General features: G+C 39.3%; 1 protein-coding gene across 3 annotated transcripts in view; it reads left to right on the plus strand.

Annotated features, from left to right (window-relative positions):
- Window positions 1-25,051, plus strand: part of Mgtor (Megator) — a 546,425-nt gene that overhangs the window by 251,666 nt on the left and 269,708 nt on the right. For all 3 annotated transcript variants that reach the window (XM_067145519.2, XM_067145521.2, XM_067145520.2), the window contains exon 21: window positions 2,465-2,695. In XM_067145519.2, coding sequence (XP_067001620.2) covers window positions 2,465-2,695 — 231 coding nt within the window. The remainder of the gene's footprint in view (window positions 1-2,464; window positions 2,696-25,051) is intronic.

A 25,051-nucleotide genomic window follows, 5' to 3' on the forward strand; every position in this document is an offset into this window, starting at 1 on the left:
TTTTCACGTAGAGAAGTTGAAATGCGCTATGTCTCTTTCCAGTTGTTGTGGCCACTCTCTTCTTTATGATTTCTGAGGATTCTATGAACAATACCACCTGAATGTAATGTTAAGATAGTCCTGTATGCAAGTTCACCGCCGATAGCTTTTTTCAGTACCGTACTTGCTCTAATTATCGCAATGACGGAACGTTATTGGCAAGATCCATAGGTATGCCGTTGCAGTCTTTTTGTGAGATACAGTTTCTTGAAAAATACTTGATCGAGGATTTAGCGTTGATGGGACTGAAATTTCTGGGCGGTTAATCCGAGAAAGCGTTTCTTCGAAGAATGCAAGATTTTCACGTGATTTAATTAGGATGCTCGAGGGATCACATAATCTGAATGAATAATCCTCGAAAATGTAGTTTCTGGGAAAGGATTATCGACATTCCAATGTATTCACGTTTGTTGACATTAATATAGCAGGCGAGTCCATTAACTAAGTGATATCTCGTAACTCAGGCCGTTATATGTATTTTTGGAGAGAAACAGGTTTAAGAGTATTGAAAACAGTCCAGTCATACGTGTTTATTCATCAACATACCTAACAAAGAATAATAATAATAATAATAATAGTATGTTTTTGCTTGTATGTTTCACTAACTGCTTATAATTTTCAGAGACTCCAAACAGAATATACTATGCATTAATAAAAAAAAATAGACAAAGAAGTACAAAATTAAACATTATGATAATAAAACGCATTGCTTCCATAAATTCTGCAAGCTTTTCTGTTATTTATTTGTATTTTTTTCATTGTGGAACTTTGGGCACTATCTGGGCACTTGATAGCATATGTAACCTAAGCAATACAGTCTCTCTTTTGTCACATCAGCTGTTTAGGTAAATCCTGATGGGGTAAATGTAGAGAACAAGCATGAAACATACTTAAAAATAAAGGCCTGGCTTTTAACAGCAGCAGTTATCAAAAGGATGCTTCCATTTACTATGTATTACATTTGGAAGTTCAACTCATAACATACGTTAACGATCAGCTGGTGGGTTGGCGTGCTTTCTATAGCACGGTTTTATTCGGAAGGGGGGGCTTCTGCTTCACATACACCACCCATGGACAGGAGGCAGTAATGGTCGGTCTTTGAATGTTACAGATGTTCGAACATAATAAAATAATTTTTCTCACATCTCATGCCATTTGTACGTATTTACGGTAGACTGTCTATTTTCCGTCGTTTCATTATTATACCATGTACAAAGGAATTATCAACTAGTAACTTCCCAAATTTATATGACTTTTTACTAGCAGGTCTACAGTTTTTAAACACTTGCTTCAAGTAGGCGACCCGGTGAAAAAATTAGCATGGTTTGCTTCGCACTGTAGTATGCTGCTATGGTACGGCCTATAAATCTTTAATGAAAGATGAGGTAATAGCGTAGTACATGCGTTAGCATTAACGTTTTTTGCTATTTGCTTTACGTTGCACTGATACAGATAGGTCTTACAGCAACTGTGGGACAGGAAAGGCCTAGGATTGGGAAGGAAGCGGCCATGGCCTTAAATAAGGTACAGCCCCAGCCCAGTGTGGAAATGGGAAACCATGGAAAACCATGTTCAGGGCTGCCGACAGTGGGGTTCGAACCCACTATCTCCCGGATGTGTGCTCACAGCTGCGTGCTCCTAACCGCGCGGCCAACTCGCTCGGTCATTAACGTTATGAACACTAACAGTGTTGCATGCCGGTAATAAAAAAGAGTGCTGATCGATCTTGTAAGGCCAAAGTCGTTCATTATGCTGCTGTCATCCATAATAATTTTTGTCAGTTCTTTGTGCTTGCTAACCTTGAGTAAAGAATTAATGTTGTTTTGTTCTGAGTTCCGTGTGTCCGATCATTGAATTTGTAAGAAGTTTCAATTACCCTAAGCATCCAGGTGCAGGCTGCCCAGAATCCGATGGCTTGCTTATGCTCTGTGGAGCGTTTGTATCCCACGGACAATTACCACCTGTGGTAATGGATTTTTCTTTCCCAGTAATAGAACCATGATTCTAAGCCATGGAAACCATTGACAATCTTTGCTTGTAACCCTGGTAAGGGACCCTCACTAAATGCTAACTGCTGAACTAAAGTTTTTAAAGAGGTGTTACTCTTATCACTCACCCTTTCTCCTGCCTTGTGGCAGGCAGAGCTAGGAGCACAAAAAATTGGACCCAGTATCATGTTTCCAAGTGACAATTTATTCGGGCTACTTAATTTGAACTGAAGTTACCACCGTGAACTTTTGAAATAGGTCTGTTTGTTGACCAGTATCATTTCAGTTTTCTATTTTCTCTCACTGAATAGTATGTTCCTATGTTTCTTTTTAGAGATCTGTGTGTTAATCCGTTCTTGATGATCGTGACTAATTCATGCTTCTGAATTCATGTAGCTGCTTTTGTTTGGTTTAATCTCGTTTTTTTGCTGTTGTAGATTCGAAAGATTGCAAAGAAGTACAAGACTCAGTTTGAGGAGCTAACAAAGACTGTAGAGGAGGAGAGGAAAAAACAGGAAGAGAAGAATAAGGCAGCAGCAGAGGCAGCAGCTACTGCAGCTGCTGCTCCCATTGAAATTCCTCCAGAGGCTCAGGAGCAGTACAGAGAAGAAGGAAGGCGAGAGATGGATAGCAAACATTCAGATCGCCTGAGGGAACTAGAAGAGCAGGTAAGGATATTAATGGATATTATTAAAATAATTGAGGGAATCTTCATCCATCTTCTTGGCTGTATGGTAACCTTACCAGTCTTCTTCATCCTTCTTCTTCTTCTTCTTCTTCTTCTTCTTCTTCTTCTTCTTCTTCTTCTTCTTCTTCTTCTTCTTCTTCTTCTTCTTCTTCTTCTTCTTCTTCTTCTTCTTCTTCTTCTTCTTCTTCTTCTTCTTCTTCTTCTTCTTCAGTCCATGCAGTTATTGTTCTATTGAAGCATTCATCCACCCCTTTTTGTCTTGACCTCCAAATCACTGTGAGATTGTGTATAGAAATTTTTTCACAATGGTCTTACAATTTCAATCACAAGGGTTTTGACATCATCCCGGTTATAAAATTGCATAAAATTCCAGTTGGATGCTTTTTTAAAAGCTTCCACAGTTTTCACCTTTAAGGCTATGGGACAATCCCTGGAAAAATACCACATTTTTGTGAATAATTAATGCACTTTTTTAATGAAAAAAAAAAGGTGAAAAATTTGGAAGAATAAATTATTCAAGTAATTCAGATAGTTTTAAAAAATATTTACAATTTATTTACACTTAAAAGAATACATCAAATAAGACACACGCAGTTGGTCAACTCATTTGCAGTTATCATCATTTGGCGTAAAATTACGGCGTGCATTTCTTACATAAGGTACAGTAAGTTGGAGACACAGGTTTGAAGTACCGACACTGGAAAGTTCTCTTCCCGTTACCATCTGACGATACGACCTGAAGTGAAATAAATATGAACTGATAAAAGTTCAATTCATGTAAGTACATAATAATGACATACCGGCAAATAAAAAAGAAAAGTCTTACCTTTTGCAGGGTACTGTCTTAGAATACGCTAGCTGCTACTGTTATCACTTCTCACATCTCTCCACTCAGATATCCACTCACATAGTAGTTCCACATGTGGTTTCCGAATCTTGCCTGTTGGGGTAAGTTCGTGCACACTTCCCGCCATCCAGCACTGATAAAGTTTTCGCACATTATCTTTGAATGGTTTATTTATCGAAACGTCCATAGGTTGAAGTACCGACGTCAGTCCACCGGGAATCACTGGCAGATCGGTTTTCATGGTTTCCAGTAACTTCTTAGTGTCTTCCATTAGGTGGCCACGAAAACTGTCCATAACGAGAAGGGCCGGGTCTCGAAGGAGGGACCCTGCTCCATTTCCCCAAACCGTTCATATCCAATCTCGTACAAGGGACGTGTGCATCCACCGTTTTTCCTGGATACAAACGTGGATCCCTCGTGGAAATTTTGCTTTTGGCATTGTTCTTTGCTTTAGAAAAACGTAAGGTGCAAGCTTTCTGCCATCAGCTGTTACAGCAAGCATTACAGTGCATCATAGTTTTTCGCTTTCCGTAGTGCGTACGATAACACTTGATGTCCCTTTCGTATCGACTGTTCGACTTTGTGGCATGTCGAAACTTACTGGCATCTCATCTGTGTTTCTTATTTGGGAGAGCAAATATTCCTTAACTTCACGCTTCTCAATCACAAAGCAGTAAAAATCAATTACTTTTTGGTTGAAATCGGCATTCTTCGGCATAATGTTGTTCTTCGTCGAAAGGGGAGCCCATTTCTCTTAATAAAATTAATCAACCAGCCTCGGCTAACCTTAAAATCCGAGACACTGATTCCATGTGCAGCAGCCATTTCTCATCCTTTAAAATACAGCATTTCATGAGAAACGGTTTATGCATCGGTGCATATCGAAATCACATATTTTAGTAGATCTTTCTCTACTTGTGGGAGCTTGCCACGTTTTGGTCCGCGAAATGCTTTGCGAGTCTTGTTGGTCGCTTAAAGTGCAATTTTCTGTTTCTGTCAGTAGCGCACTTTGCATTCGGCCACCGAATACTTCTGGCCCGCTGTTCTGTTCCTGTATGTTTTGGCGTAACTCATCACTGCGAGTTTATATGATGCTGTATTACTCGAATACTTGCTCATTGTAGATTAACAAATAGTTTTGAGATCACAGAAAGCACATGTACCGCACCTGAAACATTCGTAAAATACGTTTGTACCAGACTGGAATTGTCATACTAGCCACTTCTGCGCTGATTCACTCATTGAACTAGTTCACTGGTATTTCCTATCAGCTGATAACAGTTCGTTGCCTAGTATTTGGAATGCCCAGTTTCGCAATAGGAAGGCTGCTACTCGAGTAGTTGACATCTTTATTTCGAAATTCATCCGGAGCTGCGTGATGGATGTTTGAAAAAGTGGGTGCGTCAAATACAGGAACATTCCTTTTTCTCCACTTAGGACGCCAAAATATTGGGATGCGTAAATTATTCAAGGCGTTAATTATTCGAGGAAATGCGGTAAACCAGTTTTCTCACTGTTCACTGTTTGCTATGTCTTTTGGCTAATTTACCTTATAAAATCACAAACTTTCTCAGCTACTTGACCACGCGTTCCTTGCTTACATCTGCCATTTCTCCTCAGATGCTGTTGAAAACAATAAAACCTTTTCTGAATCTTTGTAGTGCCCCCTTCTTACCTGGCTACTCAGCCGGAGAACGAGAGTCTCAGTTGCAGACCGTTCGCTTTCTGGCTATGCAAAAAATTTTAAGGGCAGGGTTGGCTTAAGGGCTAGCGGCAATAAAAATGAACACTAAAATAAGGTTTTAACATTTATTAAAACTAGCACTCTTCACAAAAACTCAAATTTTAACAAAATCTTGTATTATATTTTTGTTTCTTCTCAGCCAGTTTCTTCGAAAATTCGGAATCTCTTCCCCAAATCAACGAATATGAATATCTGTAATTATATAGATAAATATTTGCCTACGTTGACTGAATAAATTAATAATAAATCAAATTTTATGAGAAGGCCTTCTCTGATTAAATCAGATTATTTTAAAAATTAAATAAATATTTCTTCGACTCGATAATTGACAATAATAGGATTAATTATTTCTCTCATTAATGAAAAATATCAAAATAAAATTCTCCTGTCGAAATTCTTTCACCATATTTTTTTCAAATCTTAAGTTCATTAATTAGAATATTTCTACAATTATCATCATAAGATTCTTCCTAAAATTTACATTAATTGGACGCAGCGTCTTTCATTAATGTCACCTACGTTGAAAAATTTTAACTATGTAAAGGTTACAATTTCTGACTTTGTGAGTTCCATCCACGGGCATAACCCTTGCTTATTCACTTTTTTCTGATACATCAAGCCCTATTCTATCTTATTTTGAAATAAAATTTACTAAAGATTCACATCTCCATAAGATATAATCGACACAAAATCAAGAAAAATCGATCAGAACACACTCAGTGGATAAGAGATCAAGTCAAATGTCGTCAAGGAAAATATCACAGTTCACAAAATATTGATAAATCAAACACACCACACTCACACTAGGGTACACGGGAATATTAAATAATATTTACAACGAATACTAGTCCTTGATTTTATTTTTAAATTTTAATCTAAATCATGGAAGATTTCAGATGACGGTATCGGCTAAAGAAATACCATTGCGACAAATTGGACTGGGATGACGTCAGGATTATCACTTCAGTAATGAAATTAAATTCAACGACGATGCTCAAGAGAATGTTAGAGATAAATATCATCCGAAAATATTATGTAGCACGCCCTTATCGAAGGTTAAAATAAATATTCGCGTCTACGGTCCATGAGTTGCGACATTATTATTATTCTCCTAATATCACGACTATCAATTAACACATGCTCCAGTTGAAGAAATTATGTTTAGTAACATCCTCTTCTCATTAGGCTCAACTAATGGATCCATAAATAAAACACCTAATAATTGATCCATCTCTCAAGTCCACAAATATCACAAGTATAACAACTGCAACAAGTTCAGTAAATGGAACAATGCAAAACACAGTAAACGCAGAAAAATGCAGTAAATGATCCGTCAGGATTCGGCCGTATTCCAGGCTCACATCTGCTTAATTAGAGCACATATTAACATCATATAAGAGCAAACAAAATTTACACTCATGACCTTATTTTATCTTTTAACATAAGATGAAGTTAAATTATTATTATTATTATTATTATTATTATTATTATTATTATTATTATTATTATTATTAACCGAGCGTGGTCACATATCCGCGTATGCTAAAGCTTGATGAAATTATCTGATGACTCTAACATGTTTGAAATCCCTCCAAATATCGCAGTATCGCCGAGGAAAATATGACGTAAAGAGACATACTAATATTCTGTCCCACATGGTTTTAAATAAATTATTATTTAATTTCAAATTAATTCATAATTATCGGAGAGGTCTGTTATTTTTAATATACTCCTGTACTACTGAATTGGGACAGTAAGCATACATTTCGAAGACATACACACAGCACTGACTATCTAATAGAGTCCAATACACACTCGCACTCAATATCAAACTACCTCACACCCAGGAAAGAAGAAATGAAATGTCTAACTACTGCAACACTACCAGAAATCTAAGCAAATGAGTAAGGAAGAGTAATGTCTACATTTTAGGTACACATATTTACAGATTTAATTTTAATTAATATGGTACTTAAGTGAATGTTGAAGCTGGATTTTGACCGATGACCTTAGACACAGGACAGGTCACCCACCATCGAACTCCGTCCTCCTCATGTCCGAAGTTGCCTCACATTTTAGCACATCATAGCAGCTGCGAGGACGAACATGGAATAACAGTGGACTTCCTTTGGCTGGTGTGCTGGCATCTTGAAATTATTTCGAGCTCTACAGAGTCTTCCTCTTCTGTTTTTCCCGTAAAGAAGAAACTGAAACTAACAAACAAGTCTTAAAACGTGTCCAAAACACACACGCGATGAGAAAGGTTATGCATTAATACGTATCTTTTCTAATGGTCGTCTAAATTCGTAGATCAAACTTTTATAATAATCCGAACTGCCAAATAATCGAATCTAGGGAGGTCTATTAATTTAGCATCGGCAGATTTTCCAAGTAGCAGCAGTCATAAGAAGCACGCAGGCTAAGACGAGAATTCACAGTAGAAGAATGATGAATGAACAATGAAGAATGCAGAATGAACAGTTCCTTTGGGAAACACCACATTATAATTGTCTTGAGATGAGGGTGGGTTGCCGTAATCCTTTCTGATTGGTTCATAGCTTGCACTCGAGCGAGTATTATAATTTTATTGGTTGATACAGTTAGACATAGGACGGCCTTGACATTATCGATCGACTGGGTTTGGAAATCTCCCCTGCCGGTCACGTGGCATACAGCTGTCTATCAGGCTTATAAAACATTTCCAGCTCTCCTCTCTCACCTTGGAAATTCCAGTTCCAAGCTGCTTGCTTCATGGTGATGTTGAACTGGGAAAATTTACACCCTGGCCGATGAAATAATATTTTAACACACTGATATATTAAAATATTCCTTCTTTTACCAATTTTGAAGGGGACAGTAGTTAACCATCGCATGCCTTTAACACGTTTTCAGTGTACTAGTAAAGCATGGCTTATGCACCAATCTGAGCAAAATATTTGCGTGGAACTCTGTATAAGTTATAATAATTGGAGTTTTGAACGTCGATAATGATAATAGCAGCGGGAGAAGTTGGTCTACAGTGGTTGTATAGACTCTTCAGAGTGATATGGAGAGGAAGGACTGTTCCAAAAGAGAGGACGAAAGGGGTCATTATACCAATTTTCAAGAAAGGAGACAGGAAGCAATGTGAAAATTATAGAGGAGTGACACTGATACCTCATACAGCTAAGATCCTTGAAAGAATCTTGGATAGACGAATAAGAGACAGAGTAGAGGTAAAATTGGCATTACACCAGTATGGATTCAGAAGAGGCAGGTCCACATTTGACCCAATATTTACATTGCGTCAAATGATAGAAAGGTATCGGAAATATGGAAAGGACATGGTCGTAACATTTCTAGATATTGAAAAGGCATATGACAGAGGCACAGATTGGGAATGAAACAATGCAGATGGTAATAGCATTGTATCAAAAATTGCGAAAGCTTTTGTTAGAACCAAAGTGGGTCAAACTGAATGGTTCAGAGTTCAGACAGGCTTAAGACAGCAAAGTGTACTGTCTCCCTTACTTTTTATTATCATCGTGGATAAAATTCTACATAATATCAAGGAGATCATGGATGAGCAAATAAAGTCTATGTTCTTTGCTGATCACATTGTAGTTTGGGGAGATAATGAAGAGGAAGTACAGACACAAGTTGATTTATGGAATGAGGAGATAAGAAATTTTGGAATGAAGACTAGTACCGCAAAAAGTAAGACTTTGATCATGACAAGAAGTAACAGAAAATCCAGAGGAGTGTTAAAAGTAGGAAATGAACCTCTTGAAGTAGTGAAAAATTTTAAATATTTGGGCAGTGTGGTATCACAAGATGGAAATTTGGATGGAGAAATCGATTTAAGAATACAGCACTCTGCAAGTTTCTACCAGTGTGTGAGAGACATTGTATGGAACAAAGCTGTGCCAATGAAGTGCAAGAAGGTTTTATACTCATCCTGTTATAAACCTATACTGACCTATGCTTCATCAGCCTGGCCGTTAACTAAGCGGGACCAAAGTAAGATACAAGGAGCTGAAATGATGTTCTTGAGGAGCATACAGAGAAAGACAAGATGAGATAGAATACGAAATGAGGAGAAAAGGAGAAGCGTGGGAGTGTGTAAACGTCAAGAAGAGATTGATGTAGCAAAGCTGAAATGGTTTGGACACATGATGAGAATGCCAGGAGAGAGAATACCAAAGAGAACATTCATGGATACAGAGACTGGAAAGAGGCCTAGGGGATGTCCTGGATTGAGATAGAGGAGCTCTATTGTGGACTGTATTGCAAATGGAGGAGTCGATAGCAATAAAGTAATAGAAGAGGAATGGTGGAAAGGTCGAGTAAGGCTTTGGTACACTACCCTACCCAGAGAGAATCTGGAAAAGGGAATGGATGATGAAGAATAAGAATAAGAAGAACGTTGGTAGGATGAATTCTACTGAACTCGTGGACTTAACCTACTCATACACGTGGTGTGTAACCCACACTTGTCTATTACAGAATTTGACAAACAAAAATGAATCCTTTTGGCTAATACAAGAGGTAAATCAATGTAACAACAATGTTTTTGTTTAGTGATTAGAGGGAACTACAATAAAGTAAAACTATAAATGACCGGGCGAGTTGGCCGTGCGCGTAGAGGCGCGCGGCTGTGAGCTTGCATCCGGGAGATAGTAGGTTCGAATCCCACTATCGGCAGCCCTGAAAATGGTTTTCCGTGGTTTCCCATTTTCACACCAGCAAATGCTGGGGCTGTACCTTAATTAAGGCCATGGCCGCTTCCTTCCAACTCCTAGGCCTTTCCTATCCCATCGTCGCCATAAGACCTATCTGTGTCGGTGCGACGTAAAGCCCATGGCAAAAAAAAAAAAAAAAAAAAAAAAAAAAAAAAAAAAAAAAAAAAAAAAACTATAAATGAAGAGAATGATCCTCTATACTCTTTCCAAGAAAGAATAGTATAAAAAACATTTTGTATCACTCTGCTAGGTCTACGTGTCTCGCTGCCTGTTCTTTACTTCAGTCAATATGAACATAAATCATCATTGCTATAAAATGTATTTACCCCAAAAATTAACTACTTACGTGACAAGTACTGGTATTTCATGAATCCAAACTCGTAAGAAACTTGATTCCCTCTACATTGGGCGATTCGTTCTCTCTTACATCATTAGAATCCTCTCCTAAATTGAAGGGCCAGGGTAAAAATACCAGGTAAGTCACTTTTCTCGAAATTGAGATATTGCTGCAGTCCGCTTCAGAGTGATCATGTGCATCTATTGAGAGGTTGGAAATGGAAAAAAAGCAGGCAAGTCAGGAGAAATTAGCACTCAAAATTTCACTGTTAGCAGGAAAGAACTAAGGAATTCAAGTGCAAAAATTGCTTTTCCTGAAGTTTTATTAGCATTGATTCTCCTGCTTTTTTCCCCTGACCCTTCAATTGACAACCATTTTTCTATCTACAGTTTCTATGGCACTCTCCAGGCCCCACATAGTTTTCTCTTCGCGCACTACATGTTGGACATAAGAATGCCATTGATCGGCTGTCCTCTCACGAAATGCTGTGTCAAGAGGTTTGTCCATATCACAAAGTTTGAAAATGGTGTTCAGGCTGGCAACATAACGTTTCATCTGGTGCCATGCCATCAATTTTGAGATTAATTCACAGAGGGCAGTCTGAGTGTAGTGTGGCCTGCTTGTTCGGCTAAATAATCGATTGTGTATTTCTCGAACCATGGCCCCTGAGTCTTCACCAATTCCAGCAGTTCTGTTTTAACAAGTCCTTCATTGCCTATTATGTTTTTACTTCTCAGCCAGTAAATTACTTACTCTTTCTTCCAGGATTTGTTTGGGATACATTCTAACTTCGTACAGTGATAAAGTGCATTTCTAACACAATAACACTACCAGGCTTACTTTTTACAAAAACTTCGGTTTATTATGCACCTAATCAATACTCTCAAACAGTATGAGTTTTGACCGGACATAGCGCGGTCATCCTCAGCTATATATCATAAAATTAGAATTAGGACATAGTGACGTCATAAATGAAGGAGGGGCGTTAAACCTCCTGAGTTAAGACTACAAATACAAAACACACAAAATACACTAGTGTACACATTTTAAAAGTCCAACATTAGACATTTGATAATGGTCAAGTGGATTTGGAAAAAAATTAGATCACAAGATTAATGACCCTTAAAATTATTTTAAAAACTGCACTTGTATCGAACAAAAGATAACGTAAGAAGCCATTGTGTATTAGTAGTCCCATCATGGATCATAGTAACATATGCATTACAAGGGAATATCACAGTGTTGACGCAAATAAAATTGGTTAATTGGGTCGATGTGCCTGTCAACGGCCGTATCACTGTAGAAACAATCTTCTTTGGTTACAATAAGTGAAGGATATCCCAGTGTTAGTAAGGCAAGTCTATTCATCTATAAGGGCATTAATGGGGGAATATCTAAAAGAGAAAGGAAGAAAATTACTTGAGTTAATTGAAAGAAAACCACGGGGCTATGAATATTTAAATTTAAGAATTTCATTTTTAAGTTCGTATTGAACCGAGAGTAAGAGATAAGTAAAATTTAAAATCCACCTTTTCAATACTAATATTAAACTAAATAAGTTATAACATTTGCTTGGGACTAGTTTCGACGCTGGTGAGCGTCATCTTCAGCCAAATATGAGAACAGGCAATCGTAAATATACACATCATTAAATCAATGCACATATAAACACTCCTAATATGGGACTTATGATGCCCCTAAAAGTATCTGGTGAGTAAAACTTGAAATATTCACAATTTCACAATCTTGAGGTCAGGATTAGAATGACAGCTAACACAGTATAATTCTTTTCATTCAAGTTAAAAGTTTGAAAGTAAATTTGACTTAGAACTGTAAGATTCTCAAATAAATAAAAAGTCTTGTCATAAATGAAATGTTTTACAAAGGTTGAACCACATATAGAGTTTCTCTGTAAATATGACAGGCACAATTAGAACGACAATTATTTTACTCAAGTTGGAATCTTGAAAAGTCCTGAGTTCAATTTAGAGTTGGAAGATTCTCATTTTAAGTAAAAAGAAACTTTATACAGTAGAAGTCCACTATAGCGAGTATGGCATATAACGAGAACTTCGTTATAGCGACAATTAATTTTTGTCCCTTCAAAATTCCTATATTAAACTGTGTATCGTCCTTCGGTTACAGCAAGAACCTTATCACTGACGCATCCGTTATTACGAGCGATTAAGCGCGCACGATTTTTTCCGTTCCCGTTATTCATGCGCACCAGCGATTGTATTGCATGCGATTGATTACCTTCGGTATTGTTTCCTCGCTATGTCCACTAGCGATTTCTCTCGTCGACATTCAGAGGCGATGTCAGAGTCGATTAGTAATACCCGTCGACTGCTGTTCCGTAAAGAAAATTCAAAATGAAAGACAACATATTTTCATAATAAATGCGTAAATAAAGTTTCTGATAATGGTTGTTAACTCGTTAAATGTAAAGGCACCGGGCGAGTTGGCCGTGCGCGTAGAGGCGCACGGCTGTGAGCTTGCATCCGGGAGATAGTAGGTTCGAATCCCACTATCGGCAGCCCTGAACATGGTTTTCCGTGGTTTCCCATTTTCACACCAGGCAAATGCTGGGGCTGTACCTTAATTAAGGCCACGGCCGCTTCCTTCCAACTCCTAGGCCTTTCCTATTCCATCGTCGCCATAAGACCTATCTGTGTCGGTGCGACGTTAACCCCCTAGCAAAAAATAAATAAAATGTAAAGGCTGACTAAACGACTGCTTAATTTTAAGTTTATATACTGCAATTAAGTAAGAATGGGATACACTTCAAGATATGGCAGAATGCATAATTGATTTCAGAGGTTAGATTATATTTTCTCGCGTCTGGTCAAATTACAGAAAATTTATTATAAAAATTTATTGCGAGAAGGTTATCACTTTGCTATTGGTGCTTGAGGTGTGTTTTCGTCATACGTTTAGTACGGTTAAGTTAGGATAGGTGACGCTGTTTGAATAAGAAAACTGAAACGTTTGCAATAAAATGCCATCGATCATCTTCGGTACGGTATAGTTTTCTCACTATGTGTATTTGCAAGCACTCTCGTCGACATTCGAAGGCGATGTTGGAGTCAATTAGTAATACCCGTTGACTGCTGTTCACAAAAAAAAAAAAAAAAAAAAAAATGAAATTGAAGAGGATAACACATTTTCGTAATAAATGCGTAAATAACATGGCCGATAGCAGTTGTTAACTAGTTAAAAATAAAGACTGAAGTAAACGATCTCTTAATTTTACATACGGAAATTAAGTAGGAAAGTGATACACCTCAAGATATGGCAGGGTAGATCACGGATTTCAGAGGATTGTTCATATCTTGTCGTCTAGTTAAATTTCGGAAAGGCTATTTACATGTAAATTTTTAGCGAGGAGATTGTAATTTCTCTACATGTGTTTAAAATATATTTTCATGGTACATATACGGTTAGGATAGGTGACACGGTTTGAAGAAAGAAACTGGTGTTTGCCACAAAAACCTCTGGAGTGATACATTTTTCTCCAAATCCAGGTTGACGTTTTTTTTCTCAGTATCTCATGTGAAAACTCAAAGGTTTTCTTGCATTCGCGGCCTAACAGTAAGTGAATGGATACCACTGGCAACTACCGCGGTAACTACAGTACACTGTTTCTTTTCACACGGACACGCACACACAAAACTCGTTAACTGTAAACGACTGCCTCTTTATTATACATCGCTAGCCTCAACAACTGGTTGTACAGTGCCTGTGTGTAACGTCACTGGATCTCGGGAAATAGTGAAGAAGGAATGATATTTCTATCACCCTCTACAAAAACGTTTCTCATACCTACAGAATGGCGTCGAAACATGCGAGCCTTCGAATTCTTAGAAAGGCCGGATACTCACTGGCAGGGTTATAACGCGTCTGTTGTACTTGACGCTTATAAAATGAAGTTTTATAGACAGCAGGAATATTTTCGTGATGGATAGTCATGTGGAAAAGGTATTGCCGGCTTATTTTCGATGGGTTCTCGTCGGTACTATGATGCCAATTTTAATTAATGGTTATTAAGCACTCAGAAATGTAGAATAATTGTGCAACGGCAACAAAATACGGCATAGGCCTAACTAAAGCCAATATTTGGCGTTAGCGTGAAGACAGAGAGCTAAAAAAAATGGGTACTGTACAAAATATGCATTCAGCCCGCTTTAAAGAAGTCAGAAGATGAAATTGTGAGGTATGTGCACGAAAAATGCAAGGGCAGAATGGCCATACCGTTGCGCAAAAACTCGTTCGTTGACTTTCAACGTCCGCGATTAGGCCTACACATCGCTAGCCGGCTAGCAAGACGTGCGTGTAGCGGTAGCCGGTTATATCTGACGCTGAGTAAAAGTGACAGTTTTATACACAGCAAGAATAATTTCCTGATGGATCATCATATTGTAGAGACGCATGTAATAGGTATTACTGGCAAATTTTCAACGGGTTGTCTTCGGTATTATGATGCCAATTTTAAGTTAATGGTCGTTAAACCCGCGGAAATAAAGAATAATTGTGCAGCCGCAAAGAGATAAATACGGCATGATGAAAGCCAATGTTCAGTGTCTAAAAATAGTCTAAAAATGTGTAGGCCTACTGTACAACAAAGTCGTTCATATGATTTTACAAAGTACTTTTTGAGCCTGATTTAAATTTTTTGAAGGAAAAAATGGGGTTTGTCTTGGATTCGGAGAAATACGGTACTATAGTTTTTCAGAATGAAATTAAACATACACTTTCATGAAGTATCGGATTTTGAAAAATAACAAACAAGTAAGCTGTAGTGTGGATATCATCTGTGGAAACGCAAGTTTTGAACAAACTGATAGCCGTTTCATACCGATTTTTTCCTGACTTTTATAAAAAAATTGGATATAACGACAATCCGCTATAGCGAGTAAATTTTTCGTGGTTATGGATTCTTGCTGTAACGGTCTCCTACTGTACATGCTTCATCATTTCTGCTTCTGATCAATTGTGACAAGAACTTCCTCAAATTACCGCAATGACAGGATGTTTACATCAAGATCCATGCCGTAGCCGTCCTTTCATAAAATACAGTTTCTTGAAAAACGCGTGATCGAGGATTTAGCATTGATGGGACTGAAATTTCTGGACAGTTGATCCGGGAAATGGTTTCTTTGAGGAACAGATGATGCTGGATCTTTACAATGTGATGTAATTAGGATGTCAGCGGGACTACGTAATTTGAACGAATAATACGGAAAAACATAGTTTCCGTGCACGTATAATCGAGGTTCTACTGTATTGAAACTCTGTTCTTGATGAGTGCACACGCTCATTTAGTCAGTTATTGTGTAATTAATGTACTTAATTTATGCTAAAACATCATAATGTTGAGTTATAAGTTGCTATATTTTACAGTGTCGACATAATTAGTAGATTGGTAAGTGGGAATTCTCCCATCTTCATACTCGTGTTCCATTGGACATATTAAATAATGTGCCGTTCTTAGCTTGTCATTGTGTGTTTGTTGGGAGCATGCCATGCACTGCCTAATAAATTCTAATATAATACCTAAATAGACCATCCCGCTCTTCCAGAATGTTTAGAACACACCTATTCACTATTTTGATTCATTTTTATATAGATACGAAACAGTAACTGAAGCAAGAAAACTATTGTTGATCACCTGCTGTTGGCAGAAAGGATGTATGATTGTAGCAAATTCCATTAGACAGTTGGAAACAATTCACAGGCATTGTCTACAATCATGAAAATAATAAAAACGGGATGCATCAAGAACTTTGAAACTAACAAGTTATGCACGGTTGACAGGCCAGAAATTCATTTAAGTGCACCACCAAATCGTTTCTGGTCTGTGGGGCTTTATATCTGATATTTATGAAGAAAAATAAATCTTGCAGTTATCTATGGTATGAAGTACTTGCATAACTATTGTAAGAACCTTGGAACATACATGTTTTCCATGCCGCACATGCCCTGGCCAAAGCCGGGCCAAAAGGAAGACCCTCAAGTGGAATCTCGTGCTACTACAATCCAGCATTAGGGTAAGCAAATCGCTTAGAGACAAGAGAAAACACCATAATAGTACAATAAAAGATCTCCAAATCGTACGAACCTATATAAGATCTCGTGCTCAGCAGACGAAGTGATAGAAATCGTAATGATTACGCTGAATCAAACTGACCCAGAGATTCCAACCCTGCTGGCAGGTGATCTAAACTGCCGAATAGACAGACCGAACAACAAATCAGAGGCACTATTCGAACTACTGGAAGAGGAAGGCTTCATCCTCAGCAACGAAGCACAAAATAAAACCTACATCTCCCACGACGGCTTGAGCGCTATAGACCTTGTATTCTACCGTGGAAACGACATAAAGCTCAAAACCATAAATACCACCACAGAGACAGCAGGCACTTTTGTAAGGAAACATCTCTCGGTAAGAACAGAAACGGGCGTTTTTGTACCTCCGACATACTACTTTCTTTTCCTAGCCTTTCTTGTGTATAGAAGTCTGTCGTACTGTGCTTTCATATCTACAACCATCCCTGAAGCAAGTGAAGTGTCGTGTGATTCAGTACTGCAATGGTGCTTCGCTGAACGGCATATTTTCTCTGCTTTGTCCGTCTCTGATCTCCCTGTGCTTCGCCACGCCCCTGTCTCTTCCAGTGGAAGGACGAAAGGTTGCTGTTCTCTGCAATAACAAATAATTTACTTTAACACAATTTATTCATACAATTCAACACCATCTTCCAAACTATATGCCAGGAAACTACATAACAACATAGAACAAAAGACTGTCTTTCTTCCGTTACTATCAGAAGGTATAACTTACGTTCTCCACATTCTCCCACCTTGCATAAGCAGTTTTGCAACACATCGACAACTGAAAATTATACCCTTACACTGCACTCAGATGTGAGCCACTATAAGTCTAGTTCCTTGAGTGGTCAAACGGCTCTACCACAGCGAGTCTTAAATTCACTCCTGTTTTCAGTTTCGGAGTGTCGTCAGAATCAACAACTCTTGATTTCATGCAAAGAATTCCTTCGTTATCTGTGAACACCTGCAGATTCTTCAATTGCTCCTTTCTTTCTTCTTCATACAGAGTTTCACTCTGGATAAGGAAGAACAGCTTCTTCTCAGCATAGAGAAATTCTTCACTACCAATTTCTTTAGATACATGATCCCTATGATTACACTGCCTGAATCTCAAAATCCAAGCAATAGTTCTAATGATTTTAGTGTATCCAGAGAATCGTGAGCTTAGTTGCAGTAAGTTCGTTCTCACAACAGTGATCTTGGCAGTTACAACTGTTTTTATTCTTTCCCTGTTGACTTCTTCCCATACTGGTTCAGGGCGGTTAGAGACCCATTCTTCCTCTTTACTTTTAAGCCAAGAGGGGCCATCTCACCATCGGGATCTCCAAAGTTGTGCAGGTGAACATCCTCTAGACAGCAGGTCTGCTGGGTTGAGACCGCCCGGAACGTGCCTCCATGAATCAGCCTTACTGTCCTCGTGAATCTCCTTTACCCGATTCTCTACAAACACAGACCAATGTCCTTTGTTTTCTATCCAGGATAAGACTACTGTTGAATTGGACGAAAACACTGTGTGTGTACTATCCCTATGTAGGCATCGCAGGCTCAACCGAGACATCCTAACTCCAAGGAGCGCACCCATCAGTTCGAGACGAGGTAGTGTTAGTTCCTTGAGCGGTGCCACTCTAGATTTAGCCATCAGAAGGCTCAGTTTGATTTCATTTTCATCTTCTGTCCTCAGAAATATACAACAACCAAACGCCCGTTTGCTGGCGTCAACAAATACATGCAATGAGCTGTTGTCATACAGGAAAATTCTTCTAGGTATCCGGCAGTCATGTAGGTATTGTAACTGCTGGTTCCATTGATGGAATTCTTCACAAATATCTTCTGGTAAAACCTCATCCCATCCTATCTTCTTTTGCCACGTCTTCTGAAGAATGAGTTTCGGAATAAGGGTTACTGTGGCCGAAAATCCAACCGGATCAAATATTTTCTGCACACTGGAGAGTACCACCCTTCGGATTACCAAACCTGTAGTTGGGTTGAAGTTGCATCCAAGTTCATCTACGTCACAATACCATCGAAGTCCTAAGACATTTTCAGTTGTGCCAACATTACAATCTGAGGATTTCACCCATCCCCTCAAATTGAAACCTGCAGAGGACATCAACTCTTGTGCCTTTAAAATAAATGGCCCAATCTCTTCTTTTGAAACAACTCCAGTAAGACACTTGTCCACATAAAATGCATGTTTCAATTTATTAGCTACTTCCTTCAAATGAGTTGGGGCACCATCCAGAAGGTGGTTCAGTACTGAAACCAATAAAAAGGGACTGGAACAGACCTCAAAAACCATCCTACAATGTCTAAAAGTGGCGACCTTTCCCTTATCCCACCAAAGAAAACGAAGCATATCTCTATCGTCAGGATCAGTTATAATCTGCAGGAAGGCCTTCTCTATATCAGCAATTAGACCTATAGGGTAGGATCGGAAATTGGTGAGTACGGATGCAACAAGGTCAATGAGGTTTGGTTCAGGTTCGAGGCACTTATTTAAAGAATTACCATTTCTGTCCTTGTTGGAAGCATCAAACACTGGCCTAATCTTTGTAGTACCACTGTCTTTCAGCACAGCTCAGTGAGGCAGATAATGCTTAGGTCCATCCGAAACCTTGTTTGCAACGCCTTCAATGATCTCCTTACTTTCCCATTCTTGAAGCACTTCTTCATAATCCTGAAATTTCTGCATTCCTCGTAACTTTCTTGAAGTGTTCAACAATCATTTGTCACGATTTGATTCCAGAGAAGCACAACCGCCAATCCAAGGCAGTTTAACAATGTAGTGTCCAGATGCTTCTTCTCTCTTCACAGTCTTATCGAAGAACATCTTGACCTGTTGTTCCCTCTCTTCCTTTTTGATCTGCTCGCCAGTATCTTTTATACCCATAGCTTCAATTTCCCTCAAATCCGCTACTCTTGTTGATTGAGTCAATGTAAGTAGAGTGTAAGACGAGGCAGTTGGTGAGGTGGTCTCAGAAGGGCCCATAAGTGTCCACCCCAAACCAGTTCTCACAGCCACCAGATTCTTGTATATGTGCACAAAGTCTGGCGTGATTATCTGAGCCCAGACATCAGCTCCTAACAATACCTGTATTTCACTAGCATTGTTATCATCACACTGTCTAACATCAGTAAGTTCAACTCCCTTATCCTTCAGTAAATTAAACAAGTCAGCGTCAACTAGGGGAGCACTACCACAAATACAATCATAACCTAACACAGTAGCCTCCATGAACCTACTACGATGGCGTAGCAGGGGGAGAGGTTAAACTCCCACGTGGCGCGTCCCAGGTGGCGGATAGGGGGGTCCTAACCGGCTTGCCGGCGGACTTGAGGGAAATAAAATACCTCTCGCGGACCAAACACACTACCCCCTGCGGGTGGGGGACGCACATGTAGAATACACCCGCGGTATCCCCTGCCTGTCGTAAGAGGCTACTAAAAGGGGCGACCAAGGGCTGACTGAATTAGAACCATGAAACTAATTTTGAATCGTACCATCACGCGGGGAACACCATAGGTTGCCTGTACTTGCGAGTAGTACCACTAAATTTGGTACGAAATAGGTTTGTGATTAGTAGCAGTAAAAGCCTGGCCTGGTGGATTCCAGTACCCGTGCGTCGTACCCATGTGAGCAACACCGCGGGTCTGGGTGTAGCCTGTGTGTTGTACCACTATATGAGCAGCACCGTGGGCCTGCGTTGCCTGTGATTAGTACCCACTATGTGAGGAACACCACGGGAATACCGGCGCCCGTGTTTAGTACACCTAGGTGGGGAACCTTCTCGGTTTGCGTTGGCTATGAGTTGCGCCATTGTGTGAGACACACCATAGGTCTGCGTTACTTGTACGTATTGCAATACTTGTGAGTAGTACCATCTTTTGTAGAACACCGTGAGTCTTCGCTACTTCTGATTAATACCCCAACATGACACATACCATGGTTCTATTTTACTCGCGACATGTACCATTCTGTGGGTCCTTAGACTTGGATTTTGCACCCCCTTCAGACACCAAGCATCATTGTGCTTTATAAGTGGTTCCTTGGTCGGTAATAATGTTATTTTCAATCTGTTTTGAGTCTGATCCACTGGTTTTTGTTTGTTTTTTTGTTTGTTTGTTTGTTTGTTTGTTAGTTTTGTGTTTTGTTTGGTTCCTGTCCATCCATCCATTCATTCTTCATGACATACTTTAATTTTATTTTGGTCAGTGGATGCCTTTGAAATTTTTGTTCTTTCATTTCGTACCATTAGGGGCCGATGACCTTCGATGTTAGGCCCCTTAAAACAACAAGCATCATCATCATCGTCAACACAGTAGCCTCACATCTCCTTTCCTCGTTCATACCCAACAGGGTTATCTGATAGGACTCGAGGCTAACAGGTGCTGTTTTCCTACCTCCAAATAATTCTAGACTTAGGGTTACCTTTCTGGTTTGTTTCAACTCTAATTTCTTAGCACAATACTTCTTAATGTAGCTTTTCTGCGATCCACTGTCGCAAAGAACTCTCACTCTGTGAGTGGACCCACCAACAACTACCTTAGCAACTAAAGTCTGCAGACAGGTCACTTGTCTTTCATTACTACCTGCTATCATGCTAACTGTATTTGAAACTGAATCATCTTTAGGTTCATCTGAGGCTGTCTTCGCACACATCAAAGCGTAATGTTTCCCTCTGCAAAGCGGACACTTCACGAACATCTTATATTTAGCACTGACATGTCCCTGTTGTAGACACCTAAAACAAGCTCCCTTTTTCTTTAACGTCCCTTGACGTTCTTCTAGAGAACAATCGATAGCTACAGCACAGTCTTGGGAGGGATGTGTGGTTCTGCTACAAAACACGCATGCTAGTTCTCTGTTGTTCTTGCTTCCCTTACTAACCGAAACATCCTGTACTGAAACTAAAGCAGTTTCTGAAGGCATTTCCCTCTTCTTAATCTTGATTTTATCATCTTGCTTAACACGATCTACCCTCTCATTAGCTTCAAAAGAACCTTGCCTTAGCTTAAGTCGTTCATCCCCTTCAACCTCAGTCTTTAAGAAGGCTTAACAGTTCTGTCAAGCAATAGTCAGGTTCCTTGGTAGACGTTTCTTTCGATACACGGTACCTGTCCCAGGTTTTAAACATAACCTCTGGTAAGGCACTCTCCACAAGGGGAAATAACATTGCTGCGTATTTCTCCTGTGTCACTCCTAATGAATCTAGCGCCCTCAACTGTCCTTCCAGACTGTCATACAGTTGTGCTATGGATCTTAAGCTGTCTTTCTTTAACACCAAGGATAAAAGTTCCCTAACATAGTATCCAATAAGTAACTCATCCTTCCCATACCTAGACTTCAATAAATCTATAGCCTTTTTATAGTTTTCCTTGGAAGGAGGAAAATTTTCCACCAGTTTCTGAGCAGGTGAACCAGGTTCCATACATTGAATCAAATATACAAATTTGTCTTCATCTTTAAGGCTGCCATCTTCATGTATTTTAGCAAATTGCGCCCAAAACCCAATCCAACCTTTCATATTCCCATCAAACCTTTTGAGCTCTAGTTTCGGCAGTCTTAATAATCTCTGATTGGAAGAACGTGAACAGTTACTATTGACTTCCGAAACATCTTGATCTGCAACTTGTAAGGCCTGCACCTTCTCTCTAACTTTAAAAAATTTCAGTTCGTACTCACTGCAATTGTTGATCTCTGTTTCAAGCACGATGTCTTCTAGGTTTTCTCTTTGCAGCAGTTCATTGTAGATTTCATCATCAATACGTTTTAACTTCTCGTATCTTTCCACAAGTGAAGTGTACCTGCTACGAATTTCTATGTGGTCACAATCGGCAAGATTCAGTAGTTCTTCAAGCTTATTCACTTCGCGAGTAAACACGCCGCGTAATACTCGTCGTTCGGTCATCGTTCTTCTAATTTATATTGATGTTGAAATTGCCTGTCGTCCTGTCACGGTCGCCAAATGTTCTATGCAATAACAAATAATTTACTTTAACACAATTTATTCATACAATTCAACACCATCTTCCAAACTATATGCCAGGAAACTACATAACAACATAGAACAAAAGATTGTCTTTCTTCCATTACTATCAGCAGGTATAACTTACGTTCTCCACAGTTGCCATGCTCCCTCACATGCTGTGTTCGTTACCTTACTACTTCTTTCTGGCGACATTCATTTAAATCCAGGACTGCTTAATGTTTATTATCAGAATACCCAGAGCCTGAAAAACAAACTAACTGACTGTGTACTCAGTGAACCTGAATTTTGCAAGTTTGATATCTTATGTTTCACAGAAACTTGGTTATCTGATTTTGTCTTGGACAATTAACTTCCATTCTCGTCTAACTTTTCAGTGTTCCGTAAAAACAGTTTTCAGTGTTCCGTAAAAACAGAGGTACCGGTAAGCGTGGGGGTGGTGTAATGATTGCAGTAAGTAATAAACTTAAAGCCCGTCACAGGCCCGACCTAGAAACTGAATGTGAGATAACCTGGGTTGAAATTACGATCTCCAGAACTAAAAACTTGTTAGTTGGCTGCTTCTACCGCCCACCTCCGGTGATATCACAGCGTTAGAAAATTACTTTAATTCAACGGTTTTGGCTCTGAATAAATTCAACGATATTGTGCTAATCTGTGATTTCAATTCGCACATATCCTGGCAATCTACATCCACTGGAACAGTAACCGACCCTGTGGACTCATTTATTTTGTCTAATTTTATAAACGTCTTCATCTACATCAGTTCTCTACATCAGTTCTGCTTAAAACCCACCAGAAATCTGGCAACATTGGACCTCCTCTTCTCTACAGTAACTAGTGTTAGTGTATCTGTTGGCAGAAACATTCTTAGCGCTGACCATTACTCAATCGAAGCTACCCTCAGCCTACCTGCTTATCAACATAAAGACTTCCCACCCGCTGCAAGGCAAACATTTCCTGTGTGGAGTAAAGTCAACTGGCTAGTCATCAACCAGGACTTGTCATCCCTCCCTTGGTGCTGGTTATCAGCTGAGCGTGACGTCAACAGTGCGGTTTCCCTGTTTGAGGATTTAATATTTACCACTATTAAACAGCATGTACCTTTCTCCAAACCCAGAACACACAAATATCCCACCTGGCTGAGTGCCGAAACTAAATTGCTACTAAAGAACAAAACCCGTGCGTGGTCACTCTGGAAGTCCATCCCCAATTCACACACGTATAATATTAAACACCTCAGGAAAATTTCAAAATCGTATCTTAAAAATGGAAACCTTAAAAACAACCCTAATAAATTCTGGACCCTCATTTTATCACGTAGAAAGTCACCCCAGATACCACTGATTCTTGAACTACATAGTGATGATGTCCCAACTGAATAAAGGTCTCAAAAATTCAATGAGTACTTTCACTCCACCTTTACCCCTCCTGCACCTCTCACAGAACTACCACAGATCAATAGTGTTTGCATTTACTCTCTGTCACAAATATCAACGACCCCTAACGAAGTTCAAAATATTCTCAGTAGTCTCCCAACAAACTGCTCCACCAGGCCCAATGATATTAGCCCTATATTCCTCAAAAATACTTCTGCATCTCTCTGTGCACCGTTATCTACAATTTTAAACCTGTGTATGGCTACTGGTACATTCCCCGACAGCTGGAAACAAGCTGATATCATACCTATTTTCAAATCTGGCAACAAACATTATATCTCATCATACCACCCAATATCTATCGTTCCAATACTATCCTCTGTCCTTGAAAGAGTAATCCACCGCCGACTCCTCTTTTTCACACAGCCGTACCTCTCTGAAGAACAACACGGATTCACTCCCGGAAAATCATGCCTCACTAACCTCACCGTTCTCAATCACCACATCAATACAGCAATGGAAAATAAATCTCAGATGTAATCTATATAGATCTGGCCAAGGCATTCGACTCAGTGGATCATTCACTTCTTCATAAGCTCGCTACCAGATTTAATATCCATGGCCCCGTCTTGTCATTGATAACAAGTTTCCTCTCCAGCAGAAAACAGAGTGGTACTCCCTGAATCTGCCTCATCATGGTTATCTGTGTTATCAGGTGTATCTCAGGGCAGTATTCTGGGACCCCTACTCCTTGTTCTCTATATCGATGACATAATTCTTTGCACCCAAAATAGTCAGTGTTCCCTCCTCTTGTACGCTGACAACCTGAAAATCCTGAGAGAAGTGTCTACGCCTGATGACTGTGATGAATTACAGACTGTTCTCAATTCATGTGGTGACTGGTTTAAGAAATGGAATCTTTCTCCTAGTGTTAAGAAGTGCAATACAATCTCCTTTTCATTGCTAAAGCAAGGATGAACACTGCACATACCATCCAGGGAAATACATTGCAATCGGCTTCTCGGTAAGAGACCTAGGTGTGATAATAGACTGTAAAGTAACTTTCTCTGCTCACATTCACTCTATAAAATCCCGTGCTATGCGTATTCTAGGCATTCTTTACAGGTTTATTGAAATTAATGATATTAAGCCTTAAAATTATACTTTGTCTCGTATGTTCTCCCCATTGTTGACTTTTGTTCCCCTATTTGGTCCT

Source organism: Anabrus simplex, chromosome 4, assembly GCF_040414725.1.
Source record: "Anabrus simplex isolate iqAnaSimp1 chromosome 4, ASM4041472v1, whole genome shotgun sequence".
Lineage (NCBI taxonomy): Eukaryota > Metazoa > Arthropoda > Insecta > Orthoptera > Tettigoniidae > Anabrus > Anabrus simplex.